The sequence below is a fragment of the Carassius gibelio genome, chromosome A15, assembly GCF_023724105.1.
Source record: "Carassius gibelio isolate Cgi1373 ecotype wild population from Czech Republic chromosome A15, carGib1.2-hapl.c, whole genome shotgun sequence".
Lineage (NCBI taxonomy): Eukaryota > Metazoa > Chordata > Actinopteri > Cypriniformes > Cyprinidae > Carassius > Carassius gibelio.
In genome coordinates this window covers 20,989,420-21,007,892 of record NC_068385.1, presented here as the reverse complement: position 1 = coordinate 21,007,892, position 18,473 = coordinate 20,989,420, and the positions used below count along the sequence as shown (strand labels likewise).

The window sequence follows — 18,473 nt, the reverse complement described above, 5'->3', positions numbered from 1 at the left end:
ATCAGAGTCCAAGGACGGGGCTTATAATGTAGTGAAGTCAGTGTAAATGAGTGGGTGTATTCAGGTGAGGGTGCTGGCCAGCAGAGGGAATCACGGGGTTCATCTCTGTGACAATGTATATATATATATATATATATATATATATATATATATATATATATATATATATATATATATATATATATATATATATATATATATATATCAACAGGAACTCAGAGGGTGAAGCTGCAATATGACAAAATCAAAATTAATATTGTTTATATATTCACTATTGATGTTAATAATTATATTAATATTATATTCTGCCTACAGAGAAAATGAGTTAGGAACGGATTTTGAAATTGTTTATTGACTTCACAATACTTATTGAATGAAAAACAAAACTAATTATAGCAGCTAATAATAGCCGACCTTCTACGGACAACTTGGGAACTGGATCGCCATTGGCTAGAAAAATTTTCAGTTTACTCGCTAGACTGATATATATATATATATATATATATATATATATATATATATATATATATAGACAAGGTCAGAGTGAAGATTTAGTCGCATATGTGAGTGATATACTTACAATGTAGAGGGTGATAGAAGTGCATGAAGTCACTCTGTGAATTATGCACTTCCACAACATTACAGTTCAGTCAGGACCACTCTGTTCGAGTCAGAATATTGTAGAGGTCCTGAACTTTATATTTGGTGGCAGGCTTCGCTCTGAAGGGTTCAGATTCTGAGCTATCCACAGGCAAACCTCACTGAGGTTTGAACCCCCAGAGCCAAAGCGATTGTCAGATATGTTAATATGCACAGTTACATACAGTATTGTTCAAAATAATAGCAGTACAATGTGACTAACCAGAATAATCAAGGTTTTTTGTATATTTTTTTTATTGCTACATGGCAAACAAGTTACCAGTAGGTTCAGTAGATTCTCAGAAAACAAATGAGACCCAGCATTCATGATATGCACGCTCTTAAGGCTGTGCAATTGGGCAATTAGTTGAATTAGTTGAAAGGGGTGTGTTCAAAAAAATAGCAGTGTGGCATTCAATCACTGAGGTCATCAATTTTGTGAAGAAACAGGTGTGAATCAGGTGGCCCCTATTTAAGGATGAAGCCAACACTTGTTGAACATGCATTTGAAAGCTGAGGAAAATGGGTCGTTCAAGACATTGTTCAGAAGAACAGCGTACTTTGATTAAAAAGTTGATTAGAGAGGGGAAAACCTATAAAGAGGTGCAAAAAATGATAGGCTGTTCAGCTAAAATGATCTCCAATGCCTTAAAATGGAGAGCAAAACCAGAGAGACGTGGAAGAAAACGGAAGACAACCATCAAAATGGATAGAAGAATAACCAGAATGGCAAAGGCTCAGCCAATGATCACCTCCAGGATGATCAAAGACAGTCTGGAGTTACCTGTAAGTACTGTGACAGTTAGGAGACGTCTGTGTGAAGCTAATCTATTTTCAAGAATCCCCCGCAAAGTCCCTCTGTTAAAAGAAAGGCATGTGCAGAAGAGGTTACAATTTGCCAAAGAACACATCAACTGGCCTAAAGAGAAATGGAGGAACATTTTGTGGACTGATGAGAGTAAAATTGTTCTTTTTGGGTCCAAGGGCCACAGGCAGTTTGTGAGACGACCCCCAAACTCTGAGTTCAAACCACAGTACACAGTGAAGACAGTGAAGCATGGAGGTGCAAGCATCATGATATGGGCATGTTTCTCCTACTATGGTGTTGGGCCTATTTATCGCATACCAGGGATCATGGATCAGTTTGCATATGTTAAAATACTTGAAGAGGTCATGTTGCCCTATGCTGAAGAGGACATGCCCTTGAAATGGTTGTTTCAACAAGACAATGACCCAAAACACACTAGTAAACGGGCAAAGTCTTGGTTCCAAACCAACAAAATTAATGTTATGGAGTGGCCAGCCCAATCTCCAGACCTTAATCCAATTGAGAACTTGTGGGGTGATATCAAAAATGCTGTTTCTGAAGCAAAACCAAGAAATGTGAATGAATTGTGGAATGTTGTTAAAGAATCATGGAGTGGAATAACAGCTGAGAGGTGCCACAAGTTGGTTGACTCCATGCCACACAGATGTCAAGCAGTTTTAAAAAACTGTGGTCATACAACTAAATATTAGTTTAGTGATTCACAGGATTGCTAAATCCCAGAAAAAAAAATGTTTGTACAAAATAGTTTTGAGTTTGTACAGTCAAAGGTAGACACTGCTATTTTTTTGAACACACCCCTTTCAACTAATTGCCCAATTGCACAGCCTTAAGAGCGTGCATATCATGAATGCTGGGTCTTGTTTGTTTTCTGACAATCTACTGAACCTACTGGTAACTTGTTTGCCACGTAGCAATAAAAAATATACTAAAAACCTTGATTATTCTGGTTAGTCACATTGTACTGCTATTATTTTGAACAATACTGTATACCAATTACAGTACCACCATATTGTGGATAATATTAAACAATCTGAGCAACATGAGCTGGATTCTCTAAAAACATTCTCAAAATGTTTATTAATAACATTTATTAGAACATTATCCCCTAACATTCCAATTAAGATTTAAGCAGGAAACTTTCCATTGGACATTGGATGTTGAATCGAATGTTGATCAGAAGTCAAATTTTGGTTGAAAGTAAAAACCCAACCTTTGCCAACTCCAAAAACAGTATTTTCAACTTAATTTATTATAAACCAGGTTGACTTCATTTCTGTCATACATTTACTAAATTCTTATTGAGATTAACAGAGGTTTAGATGTTGATGTCCATTTAAAGGTGTCATAGAATGAAAATAAAATCACTTTCATTAGGAGTTTGAAAACAGTTTTGTGGCCTGCAGTGTGTGAAAACAACCAGCCTACAATGGTAAAAATCCACTCATTGTTTTACAATATCAAAAAATAATAAAAGTCTCTCCACACAAGCAGTTCCAAATTTCTCACAGCTATGTCATCATAGTTGTTAAAGTCCCAATCATTTGTGTTATCCTATTATCACATACACAGCCCTGAGTGAGAAGCTGCAGTCCGCCATTACTGCTCTCTTGCTGTATCTAGATTCAGATGAGCAGAAGGCCACTGTCAAAGAAACCTGGGCTTCCATACCACCTCAGCAGTGCCACAAACTGATCATCTCCATGCCACGTTGAATTGAGGCAGACTGCTAGAGATTCATGTCTTACAATGAATGTGTCTGCTGTTAATAATTCAGGAAATAGTCAAGTCACCTTTATTTATATTTAAACAAAATACATTGCGTCAAAGCAACTGAACAACATTCATTAGGAAAACAGTGTGTCAATAATGCAAAATGACAGTTAAAGGCAGTCCATCATTGAATTCAGTGATGTCATCTCTGTTCAGTTTACATAGTATCTGCGCAATCATTTGCAATCAAGCCAGAGGCAACAATGGCAAGGAACCAAAACTCCATCGATGACAGAATGGAGAAAAAAACCTTGGGAGAAACCAGGCTCAGTTGGGGGCCAGTTCTCCTCTGACCAGACAAAACCAGTAGTTAAATTCCAGGCTGGAGCAAAGTCAGATTGTGCAGAAGAATCATCTGTTTCCTGTGGTCTTGTCCTGGTGGTCCTCTGAGACAAGGTCTTTACAGGGGATCTGTATCTGGGGCTCTAGTTGTCCTGGTCTCCACTGTCTTTCAGGGATGTAGAGGTCCTCTCTAGGTGCTGATCCACCATATGGTCTGGATACATATTGTATACATGTAAGGCAATTTTTATTTTATTTTATTTTTAACATTTAATATTTATTTATTTATTTATTTTTTTTTTTTTTACTTAAAATTAGATTTCTTTAATTTGGTAGATTTTGTTGGCAGTCTTTTTTTTTTTTTTTTTTTTACTTTTACAGTTAAAGTGTTTGATCCTACTTATTCAGAAAATATCTTTAAATAACATTGTTTTACTGTAAAAAAAAAAAAAAAAAAAAACGGCTGCCCTGGTCTGCAATTGTGTCATCAACTTTCCAAAAGGTTTGATGCTCAACCTGACACTACTGTATATTCTCCATTTCTGAACCCAACTGATGAGTTATTTTCAGCATGGCATTGAAAGGTATATGAACTCCCACCCCACCAATGCATACCCATTCTCCTTGCCAGGGCTGTATAATCTACTCCAAACGCCACTTCCCCTCTGTTATGGCAGAGAAAACATTGCTTGTGATGTTACAGTTGATGTGGTCAGACCCATATAGAAGATATGATGCACATTATTATTATTATTATTATTAATCCAAAAGTTAAACACAACAAAAATAGTTTTGAGTATGAACGGATGTTTGCTGTCTTATTTGTTTACAGGAAAAATATATGATTAATACTGAATATGTATAACTACATACTGTACATACAGTATTTGTGCACAAACATGCATGTGTGAGTGCTATGACAAAACTCCAGTGTGCACTCCATTACAAATGGAGCCAAGCAAAAGACATAAATACTTTTGTCATATATGTTTAATTTTTAGTGTTTTTAGCTAATCATTTGATGTTTGTGTGTTGAGTTAATATGCAAAAACACAATTTTTATAAGAGTTAAATTATTTTTATTATTATTATTATTATTATTATTATTATTATTTGAAGAGTTAGCTTTTGCAAGAGATGCTTAATGTTTTGCATCTTGTGTGCATGTTATGTATATTCTATAGGTGTGGGTTAGTATTCCCTATACAAATGCTCTATCTTGTGGACAAGATTATGTTACTGCATTTACTAAAACAAGGCTATTGTAGCTTAGCTCTGCATATCTATATCTGCGTTTTTATATAGAAATCATCTGTCAGAGCAAAAAAAAAAAAAAAAAGAAAAAAAAATAATAATTCTAATCTCAGTTATACCAATGATTAAACTTTAAACAGGTAACATTAGGGGCAATGGAAAAATATGTATTTATTACATTCTATTAGTCAAAAGTAAGAGCTGATGTAGACTTCAACATTTTAAAGCTTAATGTAAAGATCTTAAACGAAGAGAAAGAGGCAGAACACATTTGCTAATAAAATAAATAAATAAATAAAGTTTTGCACTCTTTCAAAGTCTCTGTTTCACAATGATTGATAAAAAGAACAACCGAACCCAAAGATAACACTAGATGGTGACAAATCACCACTAATCAGAACATATGTTTGCTAAATATTATTGAGATGGGTTAGATTTATATACATGAGAGCAGAACAAATTAGAAATGATTGTGCATCTATACATCGCTGTGTTTTATAATTACTCTACTCAATATAAATTACACTGTCATTTGTGCATTACTTATCATGAAATAATACAAAATATGCCTTTTTTTTTCTCTTCTAAAATATAGTAGAATAAAATTGTCACAAAACGAATTGAACAGGTAAAACTATGGCTGTATCATTTTTGCCACAAAGTAAATTATTTTACTTTATTATTATTATTATAATTTTAGGTTGCTATAAGTACATTTTTCAATCTGCACATGTAAATAAAGATTTATATGCTAAATCAACTAAATAAGCTTGCAGTGGGGTCAAAAATCTGAGACCATAACAAAATGTTTTAAACACATTATGATTTTATTCCCTGTCAGACTGGAAAAAAGTATATCCAGCATGTGAACTAAATTGCAAAAAGGTCAGATGTTCCTGCTTATATGGAAGTAAAAGAATATTCTCAAATCATGCTGGACAACAAATCATCAGGTTTTGTGTCAATGTAAGCTTGAGTCCTGCTATCACTTAACCAAATGGACACATACTAATTAAAGAATTCTGAAAAAATTATATAAATTATAAAAAAAGTTATATAATATACACACACAGTATATTAACACATATTGCACTGCGGGCTATGTACACAATATGAAAGTAGACAAAAGATTGTACAAGAGTATTTGCTTTTAATCATGCCTTTGTTTGTCAGTAGTTTTACATAAAGCTGTATATAGAACAAGTATTTTACAGAGAAATCGCAAATATTTTAGGTACTCTAAGTTTTGAAGTATAATAACAGTTTGTTGAGGCACACAATCTATTGGTAATTTTAGCAGTACATTTTCTTATCTCTTTGGTTCTAACACCATATATTACTGGATGCAAAAGTGGTGGCAACAGTGTTATTTGGACTGATATAAAGACATTCATCTCGTTAGGCATAAACACAGTTAGTCTGTTATATATAACAGAAAAAATTGTAGCAATGGAATAGTTTATGAATATTATCAAATGAGGAATGCATGTTCCAAGTGCCTTGCTTTGACTATTTTTTGACACCTTTAAACTAACAGAAAGTATTTTCGCATAAGACACTAAAATCAGAAATGTAGGGAGCACAGATAAACAAACTATTATAAGTAAACCATACACATTGCTTAAAAGGCTGATGCTACTTGTACCACATGATATGTTAATGACAGAAAGGTTATCACAAAATAGTTTATTAAGAGAATGGCTGCATAAAGGAATCCTTGACGTCAAATATATTTGACCAGCTATTGAGAAAACAGGAATTAAGTTGCTTAACATTAGCCAAATTTTTATTTTACTAGGATTCATGATATTATGGTACTGTAATGGCTTACAAATGGATATATACCTATCATAGGCCATTATTGATAAAGTAGAGTAAGTGCAAGCAGCATAAATACTAAGCAAATAGATTTGGAGAAGACACCCCTCATATGAACTAGTGTGCAAACCAGTTAGGAGATTTGAAAGCACCTTTGGCCAAACTGCACTGCTTCCAAGCAGTCCACAGCATATAAGGTTAAACAAAAATATATACATTGGTTTATGGAGACTTGATTCTAAGTAGATGACAAGCATTATAAATATGTTTGCTAAGGTTGCAACTGAGTAAACTAAAACAATAAAAATAGTCAATACATATTTCCGTGGGCCCAGCGACTCGTAGGTTGAAAATACCAGATCAAAACCAAGAGACTTGTTCATTCTTCAGGCTGGAAAAGCAAATAATAAAACATGACAACAGTATATTATTGAATTACTTATTATCATAAAGTAATATAATTGACAAACAAACAAAACATATATTAATAAAATATATTATATATAATACAAAGTATTATTGATAATTTAATTGGCTTTTGTACTAACTTTAAATATATATTTTCAAGCATTATATTACATGCAGGACTTGCAAAATATAACACTCAGCAAAAAAATCCACCAATAGTACCTTATTGTTAATGCAGCTCAGCTTCCATGTGCACTGCAAAACATTGTGATCAGGCTGTTTTATAAAGCCCGTCTGCTGCTTGGCTGGAGATGAGATCAACAGATTTTATTGTGATTTCTTTAGGGAACAAATTTCCATCTCATATCTTGTCCATTGAGCTCTGGCGATTGACATCACACAATCAAACTCCACAATTTTGTCAGGCTATCAGGAAAGCACTATGTGGCTGTAGCACTGGTGTCGACAGTGGTCAATAAGAAACTGTTTTGACCTTACTGTTTCAGCATGGTGGATGGCTGGATGCCAGAACGTCAGGATGCCAGAACAGGAAGGGGAAAGCAAAGAGGAAATCATTTTATCGTATTGCTAAGGATAGATGGTTAAAATGTTTGACTTTAATAAAACATTGTATTTTATAATTTTCTTTTATCTCAGTATTCCTATAAGTGTTGTAAAGTATAAGTTTTTTTTTGTTTGTTTAATAGTAACCTTAAAATGACATTAAAGAGTTTTAAATCTGTTTATATATGCTATATAGGCTAACTTATATAGTACACATTTTCCAGTTTCCAGTTTCTACAATTTCCAAAAATATTGATTATTTCAAGGGGCTTATGACACAACATTAGGATATTTGCATATCTAGGAAAATATTGGGATTAAACAGATTAACATTTCATTAACATTAATTATCAAATTAAAATTTCGCATGTCTGATTTTGTGGTGGAAATTTCCCCCAAATTGTGCAAAATTTGCAATGTTATTTATTTATTTTTATAATTATGATAGCACATTTTCCATATTGTATTATGTTAGAACAGTCATACATGACAAAGAACAAACACAATGTATAAAGCTGATTCGCTTTCAGTTGGTCACTCTCAACTTCACGTCGCTGGCCGACGAATCGGGATCTCGCTTAGACCAATCCACTTTGAGTGTAAACTAAATGAGCCAATGCACAATGCTCAAACAGTAACTTAAACAACACTCAAACTATTTTTGACGCTGTGAGAGACTGAGAACCCCCCCACCCCCAAGTCAGATTCCCAGTGAAATGCTCTCAGACGCAAATGCAATGAGTTTTCTTCCTTCTTTTCTGAGAGGATCATCAATACCCACATAGCAATATTGTTTCGGCCCAGATCTGGCCCACATCTGGCACCCGTGGAAAGATGATCTGGCCCACATGCAGCGTGGAATGATGGCACTTGGGCGGACCGCTTCTGTTTGCCAGATTTGAGCCACAAGCAGGCCATAGCAATGCCACATGTCAGCCAAGAGTAAAGAAATTAAACAGAAATTGACCTTATCTGAGCCACAAAATCTGTGTATATTAAATTTATTGATTTATTTATTTACCAGACTGACTTTACTTCTGTTACACATTTACAAAGGTTTTTAATAAGAATTAACAGAGGTTTAACTCTAATGTGTTTCACCATAACAGTGATTACTGTTTTCGTTAGTTGGGCTCTTAAGTATTATTATAGATTTCATCTTGTTTTTGGCGGCTGTGACGGTGTGTTTGTTAAACACATTTGCAACTTCAGAGAAAGCTAGAGTGACATGCTATCAAGTGATGGCTGTTTTCTGTTGATGGTTTTATAATCATCATGAAGTACACTGTTTCACTGATGTTTATTTAACCTACATTCATATTACAAATCCTGTCTTTCTGCCGCATGAGATCCAGCAGTATTATGAAAAACAGTTCAAATCTTTTAACAAACATGTGCTTAAAAAAAACTGCTGCCACACACACATATAAACAATCAGCACATGAATCTTGATAATGGTGACAATCAAAAATATTTAGATAAACTGATCAATTCAGAACTTCACTGAAAAGCTACTAAGTCACAACAAAAAACAACAGCAAAAAATATAAGCAAATATTAAGAATTAAACAAAATAATAGGACAATTCAGCTGCATAATTTATTCATGTTGCAATGCATGTTGGGAGTTTTGTACTATGCTAGTACCCAGCATGCATTGCAGCAAGGTACAATTGATTTTCACCATTGTTGAGATTCATGTGCTGACTGTTGATGTCTATGTGTGTCATCATAGATTGACTTTTTTTTAATGCTTGTTTAAATCTTCTAACTGATTGTTGTAATGTTGCTGGATCTCATGCTGCAGAAACACATGGTTTGTGATGTGAATATATTGATAAAACAATTGCTACACTTAAAAATTTAGCAAATCAGCCTGCTTCATGACGATTATAAAATCATCAACAGATAACCGCTATCACCTATCTTTGAATTCTCTTTAGCTTTCTTTAATGCCGCAAATGTGTTTAAAAAAACACACCACAGCAGCCAAAAAAAAAAAAAAGACAGTATAAGAGTTAAGAGAGCAACTGATGGAAACACTAATCACTGTTATGGTGACTCACATTAGAGTTAACCATCTGTTATTTATCAATAAAAACTTTTGTAGATGTGTAACAGAAATAAAGTCAGTCTGGTTAGTGATAAGTGAAGCTGGTAATGCAGTTTGTGGAGTTGTTTAATCCTCCACTGGTGTGATCTCCAGAGATTTAATGTCTTCTTTTATCTTCAAAAGGTTATGGCTGAAGTCAGGTGTAGTTCTTGTGTTTCTGTTCATCCCTTTTTCTGTTCTTTTCTTTCCTTCAGTGATTCTGCTTGTTAACAGGCTTATTAAGGCATAAATTACTTCATATTTAATAAATACACAGATTTTGTGGCTCAGCTAAGGTCCAGTTCTGGTTAATTTCTTTACTCTTGGCTGACATGTGGCTATGCTATGGCCCGCTTGTGGCTCAATTCTGGAAAACAGTAGCGGTCCGCCCAAGTGCCATCATTCCACGCTGCATGTGGGCCAGATCATCTTTCCACGGGTGCCAGATGTGGGCCGGATCTGGGCCGACAAAATGTTGCTATGTGGGTATCAAGAAGGCAATTAGCACATCCTCAAGCAATGCAGAGGTCAGACAGACTTGGCCGCAATATCAAAAAGATACTATGTCTATTTTTTGAAGCAATTGATAGCAAAATTTTGAAAGAAATAGTGCAGCACCTAAAATTGTCAACCTGCTGCCAATTAAATCTTTGTAATTTATATAGTACTAGACACAATTTTGAAATACATAGGCTTACACTTATTGGCTGAATAACTGGCGTGATTATAGAGTAACCACCTGTCCCTTTACGTTGTACTGTACAGCAATTTTACCCTTTGTCCCGCCTCATGCAAATTGAGCATCTGTCCCGCTTTTTTTATTCGACTTTGCCTAAAACACGGATACGTCCATAGGCGTACTATTAACTTATATCCAATAGTGCAGAGGAGAGCAATAAAAGCGTTAGCTGATAGGCTGAGCCGTACGTCAATCAAACTGTTGACTGGTGCACGAACGCCTCCTCAATCTCAAATTCGAGAGTGTGCACGCTGTTCGGTCAGGTTAAGCAGTCATGGCAATTGTGGCCACGAAAAAGAGAAGATGCACTTTTAATAGCGAATGGACAAAAGCAGTTTTTCTGTGGGACATGGTTGAGAATACGATGTGAGCGACATGGTGCATGTGAGTACCACAGAAAAAAAAAAAAAAGCACATCATCAAGAAACATGCAAATCAGTGCAATCATTTTTCAATAAACCATTTGACCCACAGGCTGACAAAGTTTCAGCAGCAGAAGTGACGAGCATTTATCATGCCGTACATCACACACATTCATATCGCTCTACTGACTACAGTAACAAGTACAAATCACAAGGGTACAAATTTGTACCCTATGCCAAGGGTAAGAAAGCTGTACCTATGAGGGTACAGCCCCAGTGACAAGCTATTGTACCTCTAAACGTACAATTATGTACTTTATTTTCTGAGAGTGTACCCTCAAGGGTACAGCTTTTGTACCCTTGGCATAGGGTACATAAAACATCAACATCTGATCCTCTGTAATTCTTAATAACACCATGTGTTTTAGCATTAATGCACAATCATCATTTAATTAGTCACTTAATTATCTCATTAACTTTATGACTTGGAAGGAATGACTTGGTTCCTCCTCTGGTGAAATCGGCTGCTGAGTTCATGGATGGAACAAAAATATGGCAGGACTTTTACTCTTTGGCCCCTGGACTTCCCACCTCTGGTTCTTACAGGGCTTTCAACCAAGGAGTTCCTTCAAAAAAAATATCAGAAGCAGACATAGAAGTAACCGACGTCAAGATGTACTGCATTCTGAGTCTATTCCATTGTTTTGGCAAATCAAGTATCCCTTTAACATAGACACCATGTGGATCCTTTGTGGAAAAATTTTGAATCCTTTGTCCTATGAGCGTCATTTTCATGCATGCAGTGTCAAGGCTGATAAAAAAAGGATTATACGGTAACCCGGAGATTAAATGGATTTTCAGGCAAATTGCACTCACTCAGTAGATGATTGTTTCTATGTTGCAGTTAGACATTGTTTTTAAAATGAAAAGGATTTAGTAAATTCTGATTTTAATTCAGCCTTGAGGGTACAGCCCCAGTGACATGCTATTGTACCCCTAAAGGTACAATTATTTACTTTATTTTCTGAGAGTGTAGTCTTATCGCCAAATGACTACTGCCCCTATCATCTAAAAAACATTGCAATAATTAGATGTTTTTTTTCTGGTCAAGACTTGGAGAAACTTGTTTATGCTTTTATCACCAGCAGGGTGGACTATTGTAATGGTCTTCTCACCGGCCTTCCCAAAAAGACCATTAGACAGCTGCAGCTGCCAGGATTCTGAATAGAACCAGAAAATCTGAGCACATCACACCAGAATGGAATTGAACTGCATTCATTCAGAATGGAGAAAAAACCTTGGGAGAAACCAGGCTCAGTTGGGGGGCCAGTTGTCCTCTGAAAACTCACTCAATTCCAGGCTGCAGGAAAGTCAGATTGTGCAGAAGAATCATCTGTTTCCTGTGGTCTTGTCCTGGTGGTCGTCTGAGACAAGGGCTTTACAGGGGTTCCGTACAATGAAAAAAATAATAAGTAAATTTACTTAATTTTTATTTGGCAAGTTTTTGCACAAGCATTTTTCAAGTAAATTTAACACATTTGGAAATTAAGTTAATCTACTTAACTAAGTTAAGTAAAAAAAAAAAAAAAATTAATAAGTACATTTTAATTAAATAATAATCAGTTAATGCATTTAGCAGACACTTATCCAAAGCATCTTAGAGTGCATTCAGGCTAACAGTTTTCACCTATCATGTGTTTCCGGGGAATCGAACCCTCAACCTTACACTTGCTAATGCAATGTTCTACTACTGAGCTACAGAAACACTTCAAGATTTTGTGAAAAATAAGTGCAAATTTCACTTACTTACTTTTTTATTTTGGAAAAGTTTTTACACTAACAAAAACCTGAGAATCTAGAAATTTCTAAATGTAAAATATTTTTTTTCAAAACAGTTTTATCAAATGAGGGTAAATAAGTCTCTCACCTCTGTCCCTTTAAACCAGTTTACAGCAAAGACAGCATGAAGGACTGGATGCACATGATAAATATTCTGCAATTAAGAAAACAGACAAAAGAAATAGCACTGTAAAACCCGATAAGTAACTTAACTCAAACCGTTTGAGTAAATAGATTGCCTTGATTTAAACCATGTAAGTTTTAAAACTTTGCATTTAAGTAATTAATTGATTAACTAAGGCCTAACCTGATTTTACCAAGTGAGACATGTTCCTGGGACAACATCGTTGTTGACCCTGGAACAACATTGTGATTAACCAATCAGATTTGAAGAACCAGTTTATAGATTTTGTGAAGTTTATGCTTAAAATCAGTGTTTGGTGCTTGTACATCAGTGTCATTCATCTATCATTTCCTCTGATTTTAGGGATTACTCATGGTTAAGGTTAGGTTTAGGTGTAGGGATATGGTTAAGAATATATTTTTGGAGTAAAATGTTGTTCCAGGGTCAACAAAATATGTTGACCTAGGAACACATCGGACTTGGCAAAATCAGGACGTGCTTAACTAAGTGCTGATTGAGCATTAGTGATGAACAGCTGCTGTTAACAAACAGAATCACTGAAGAAAAGAGAAACACAAGAACTACTCCAACTGACTTCAGACACAGCCTTAGATGAAATCAACTGAAATAAAATACATGAAATCTCTCAAGATCTGATTAAACAACCCCACAAACAGCATCACCAGCTCCACTTATTAATAACCAGACTGACTTTATTTCTGTCAGACGTCTACAGAAGATCTTATTGAGAATGAACTAAGGTTTAGATGTTGATTTGTTTCATTTGAAGTAACCATGTTAGAGATCAGTGTTTGCTTTAGTTGGGCTCTTGACCCTTGACTTGTGTCTTAGTGTTTTCTCTGGCTGTTATAACCGTGTGTTTCTAAAACATATTTGTTGTAACTCAAAAGCCCAGAAGAAATGCCATCAGGTGTTACACCTGTATCTAAGTGTAGATTGTTATACTTTATATTGGTGATGATAATCATCAATTATTTATCTGTATGGAGTCTAATGAAGCAGGTGTTGTGTAATTAGTAAAAGTGATTCTAGTAAAAGTGACACTGAGAGCCAGTGATTTTGTGATAATCAGTTAATATAAAAATGACTTTCTAAACATTTTTATACACATACATTTTTCTTCTATGCCAGTTGGTCAAACACAGACATTAATAATCAGAATATGAACCTCTACAATGGTAACGAAAAAAACATGCTGCAATGCATTCTGGGTACTATTGTAGTACAGAACTCATCCATGGTTCCCAGCATGCTCTGCAGCATTTTTTTATGGTCACCATTGTTGAGGTTCATATTCTGATTATTGATCTCTTTGTGTGACTGTTAGACACCGTAGAAGACCAAACTGATTGAAAAGTCATTCATATTAACTGATTATCACCGAACCACTTCCTCTTAGAATCACTTTCACTATAATCAACCAAATTACACAACACATATTTCATCAGAGATTAGACTCTACAGTTCAATAATTGATGATTATCATCACTGATATAAAGTATAAAAACCTACACCTAGGTACAGGTGTAATACCTGATGGCATTTCTTCTGGGCTTTTGAGTTACAACAAATATGTTTTAGAAACACACGGTTATAACAACCAGAGAAAAGACTAAGACAGGAATCAAGGAGCAAGAGCCCAACTAAAGCAAACACTGATCTCTAACATGGTTACTTCAAATGAAACAATAAATCAACATCTAAACCTTAGTTCATTCTCAATAAGATCTTCTGTAGACGTCTGACAGAAATAAAGTCAGTCTGGTTATTAATAAGTGGAGCTGGTGATGCTGTTTGTGGGTTGTTTAATCAGATCTTGAGAGATTTCATGTATTTTATTTCAGTTGATTTCATCTAAGGCTGTGTCTGAAGTCAGTTGTAGTAGTTCTTGTGTTTCTCTTTTCTTCAGTGATTCTGTTTGTTAACAGCAGCTGTTCATCACTAATTCTCAATCAGCACTTAGTTAATCACTTAATTACTTGAATGCAAAGTTTTAAAACTTACATGGTTTAAATCAAGGCAATCTATTTACTCAAACGGTTTTAGTAAAGTTTACTCATCGGGTTTTACAGTGCAATTTCTTTCGTCTGTTTTCTTAATTGCAGAATATTTATCATGTGCATCCAGTCCTTCGTGCTGTCTTTGCTGTAAACTGGTTTAAAGAGACAGAAGTGAGAGACTTATTTACCCTCATTTGATAAAACTGTTTTGAAAAAAAATATTTTACATTTAGAAATTTCTAGAATATCTGTTTCTGTTTTTTTGTTAGTGTAAAAACTTTTCCAAAATAAAAAAGTAAGTGAAATTTTCACTTATTTTTCCACAAAATCTTGAAGTGTTTCTGTAGCTCAGTGGTAGACCATTGCATTAGCAAGTGTAAGGTTGGGGGTTCGATTCCCCGGGAACACATGATAGGTGAAAATTGTTAGCCTGAATGCACTCTAAGACGCTTTGGATAAAAGTGTCTGCTAAATGCATTAACTGATTATTATTTAATTAAAATGTACTTATTAATTTTTTTTACTTAACTTAGTTAAGTAGATTTACTTAATTTCCAAATGTGTTAAATTTACTTGAAAAATGCTTGTGCAAAAACTTGCCAAATAAAAATTAATTAAATTTACTTATTACTTTTTTCAGTGCTGGGGCTCTAGTTGTCCTCGATCTGGTGGCTACGGTGACCTCGGAATAAGAGAGAAACAGATAAATATTAGCGTAGCTCCCATTCTTCTAATGATGTAGCAAATACATCAGGTTTTATGGGAAGTGTTCCCGGTTCACCTAATTAATGCAGCCTAAAACTCCATTAACGCATTTGGATATTAGAAGCATATTAGGGTTATGTGTAAGCCAGGTTAAAGAGATGGGTCTTTAATCTAGATTTAAACTACAAGACTGTGTCTGCCTCCCAAACAATGTTAGGTAGGTTATTCCAGAGTTTAGGCGCCAAATAGGAAAAGGATCTGCCACTGTTACGACCCTTATTTAGCTCTTAATCTAGGGATTGAGAAGGGGAACATTAAACCAGTTCGGGCACCTGTCAACCATATCACTGAATGAAATGAGAAAACAGAGAGATACGAGAATCACAAAGTTAATTTAATAAATGTAAAGTTTTTGCATCAAGAAAACCAATATTTAAACGCAGATAATTTTTAGGAACTGAGGAGAACAGAGGGGAAACCTGGATTATGCCAAATAAAACAATCAAAAAGGAAACTAACTAAACCATTTCCGTCTACTCCTAAACTAAAAACAAAAGATCAAAGAAAAAGTATTTAACATCCCTGACGTCGTAACTAAACTGCTCTTACTAATCAAACTAAAATACAGAGAGTGGCACAAATCCCTAAACTAGTATGCATAGACAAAATTCCATCTATATGTGTGTAAATGTATGTCACGTGACATGCTTACCTAAACCCCTTTCCTCCTTCCAACTTAACCCAGCTTTGAAAAATTGTTTAAAACTTTCAAAGCTCACAGATAAGGCGTTCAATCAAAACAGGCAATATTCACATGACAAACTCACTTAACAAAACTAAGTCAAACATGGCACAGCACAAGCAAAATCAAAGCAAAAAGTCTCTCTCTTGCACTGGCAGTAGCATCTCCCTTAAGTAGCGCTTCCCCAGGTGTCAAGCATTGGGATGATGAGGATCACGCCTTCACAGTAGAGCCCTGCACGGGCCTCAAATCTAGGCCCGAGCCTGGCCCTGGCCTGAGACGCTCAGGCCCTAGCCCGACCCGTGTCCGACAGCTCATGAGAATTATCAGCCCGAGTCCGACATAAGCCCGTGTTTTTATTTATTTATTTTATTACACAGCGGGAGCCTGCCCTATTTACAACAATTAAAAAGGTGGCAGTTTTGTGTTATGTTGTGTTTCATTTCTTTATCAAGTTAATTTAGAAAAATGTTTGGAGCATTAAAAAAAAAAAAAGACGATTAACGTTAAACAGCCGAGCCGACAGCGAGTAGCCTAAAACATATTTAATCAATTAAGCCTCTCAAATTAATGCTAATACTTTACTTGGCTACAATAAAATCCATATATAAAACACTTCAAGCATATCACACAGACAGTTAGTTTAATAAATGTTTATTTATTAAACCACAGTGAGTAAAATAAAATAAAAAAATTTAAATACTGAGGCAGGCTCGCAACAGCGCTCGCAAACGAAATGAGAAATAGCCTACAATCTAAACAAAAATATTATTTAAAAACAAACTTGCAGGTTATCTTACCTCAAAAATGCACCACAGAACATGTACATTCTTTTTTCCATTAGTTTCCAACAGTTAAACGAAAGTCCAGTCAAATGAAAAGTTAGAACAGTCTCTTAAAGAGCATCGTGGAGAAAAAGAATAGCCTCCAGAGAGGAAGGTTTTGACCCAGTCCTCCTCTCTTCTATCACTCTTCCCGCTGCGCTGAAGACATGTTCGCTGCTGCTGCTGACGGGACACTAAACACAGAGCGAGCCAGTCCTGACAGTTGCGGTAACAAGGTCTCGTGCTGTTTACATTTACATTACTTTAGAGGCCTATAATAGCTACTACTACAATAAGTAGATATAAGTGAAGTGTAATCGTGGGTAAAAGCACGTGTGCGTGCGTGCGTGAGACTATCATGTCAGTATGTCAGTTTAATTATAACGGGTTGAATTATCAGATTATGAAAGTTATGAGGTTATGAAATGTCTTTCTATGTTTGTTTTTCTATCGTCGACGTCAACTTCATATTTTTTTATGTAATGTCTAAAAATATAAATCGAAGGATAACCCAAAAAAGGCCCGAGGCCCGGCCCGCATGCTATAATGTGAAAATTGGCCCGAAGCCCGGCCCTAGGGGTATAAATAAGTCGGGGCCCATCGGGCTCAGGCTGAAATGCAGGGCTCTACTTCACAGGGCACACCCAATCAACTCGTCACAGATGATTGATAGGCCAAGCAGCAAATCATTCATGAACCACAGACAGAGAGAGGGAGAGGTTGAAAATGTCTGCAAATGCGCATGCTCTGAGCACTCGGCCTGGGATGGCATCAGGACCCGCCGCCTTGCAGTTATTCACCCGTTAGAAGGATGGGATTACATCTGCGACAGAGACAGAGAGTACACTCACCTCTTCTGCAGCACCCTGTGTTGTGAGCCTCAAAACCAGCATAACATTTATTAAGCTCATCTGGTAGAGACATGGCAATGTCCACAGCAGCTGGTTTATTCCCTTTAACCTGTTAGCCTGCATCCCGATGCAGGCGTCCTTAACACCACTCATCTCCCACGTGTCAATGTTTACAAATAGATTGAAGGGTACATAACATACACAGTTTCACCTAATCTCATGTTAATATTGAGTACCTATAGAGTAGTACTGCATCCTTCATATATCCAAAAAGTCTTTAGTTTTATCACATTTATAAAAGAAAAATACCATTTTCCTATTCTTTCCGGAAAAAGCAGAGCTCCTGGAGGCGTGCCATGAGCGGAGCTATAATACTGACGTTTCGTGTTATTTCCATTAACATATATTCACTTCTGTGCTAATTTCCAACAAAATACAGAAATCTGATGCAATTGTTCTTACATGAATGGGGTCTTTTATCACAGGGACGGCTCCATGTTTTAATAGCAAACTATGTGCAAATCCAGCGTCAACTGCATCCACTGTTCATGTAACACTGGGTGCTTTTCCAGGAGAAATGCTCATATAAGGACATTTGTTCTCATCTACGT

At 35.7% G+C, this 18,473-nt stretch overlaps 1 protein-coding gene across 1 annotated transcript; it reads right to left on the bottom strand.

Moving 5' to 3' along the window:
* Positions 1-5,904: 5,904 nt before the first annotated feature.
* LOC128028891 (olfactory receptor 56A5-like) lies at positions 5,905-6,975 on the bottom strand. Its single transcript, XM_052616209.1, has one exon. It carries the CDS (start codon positions 6,973-6,975, stop codon positions 5,983-5,985), a length of 993 nt encoding a protein of 330 aa, XP_052472169.1. The 3' UTR covers positions 5,905-5,982.
* Between the last annotated feature and the right edge of the window lie 11,498 nt (positions 6,976-18,473).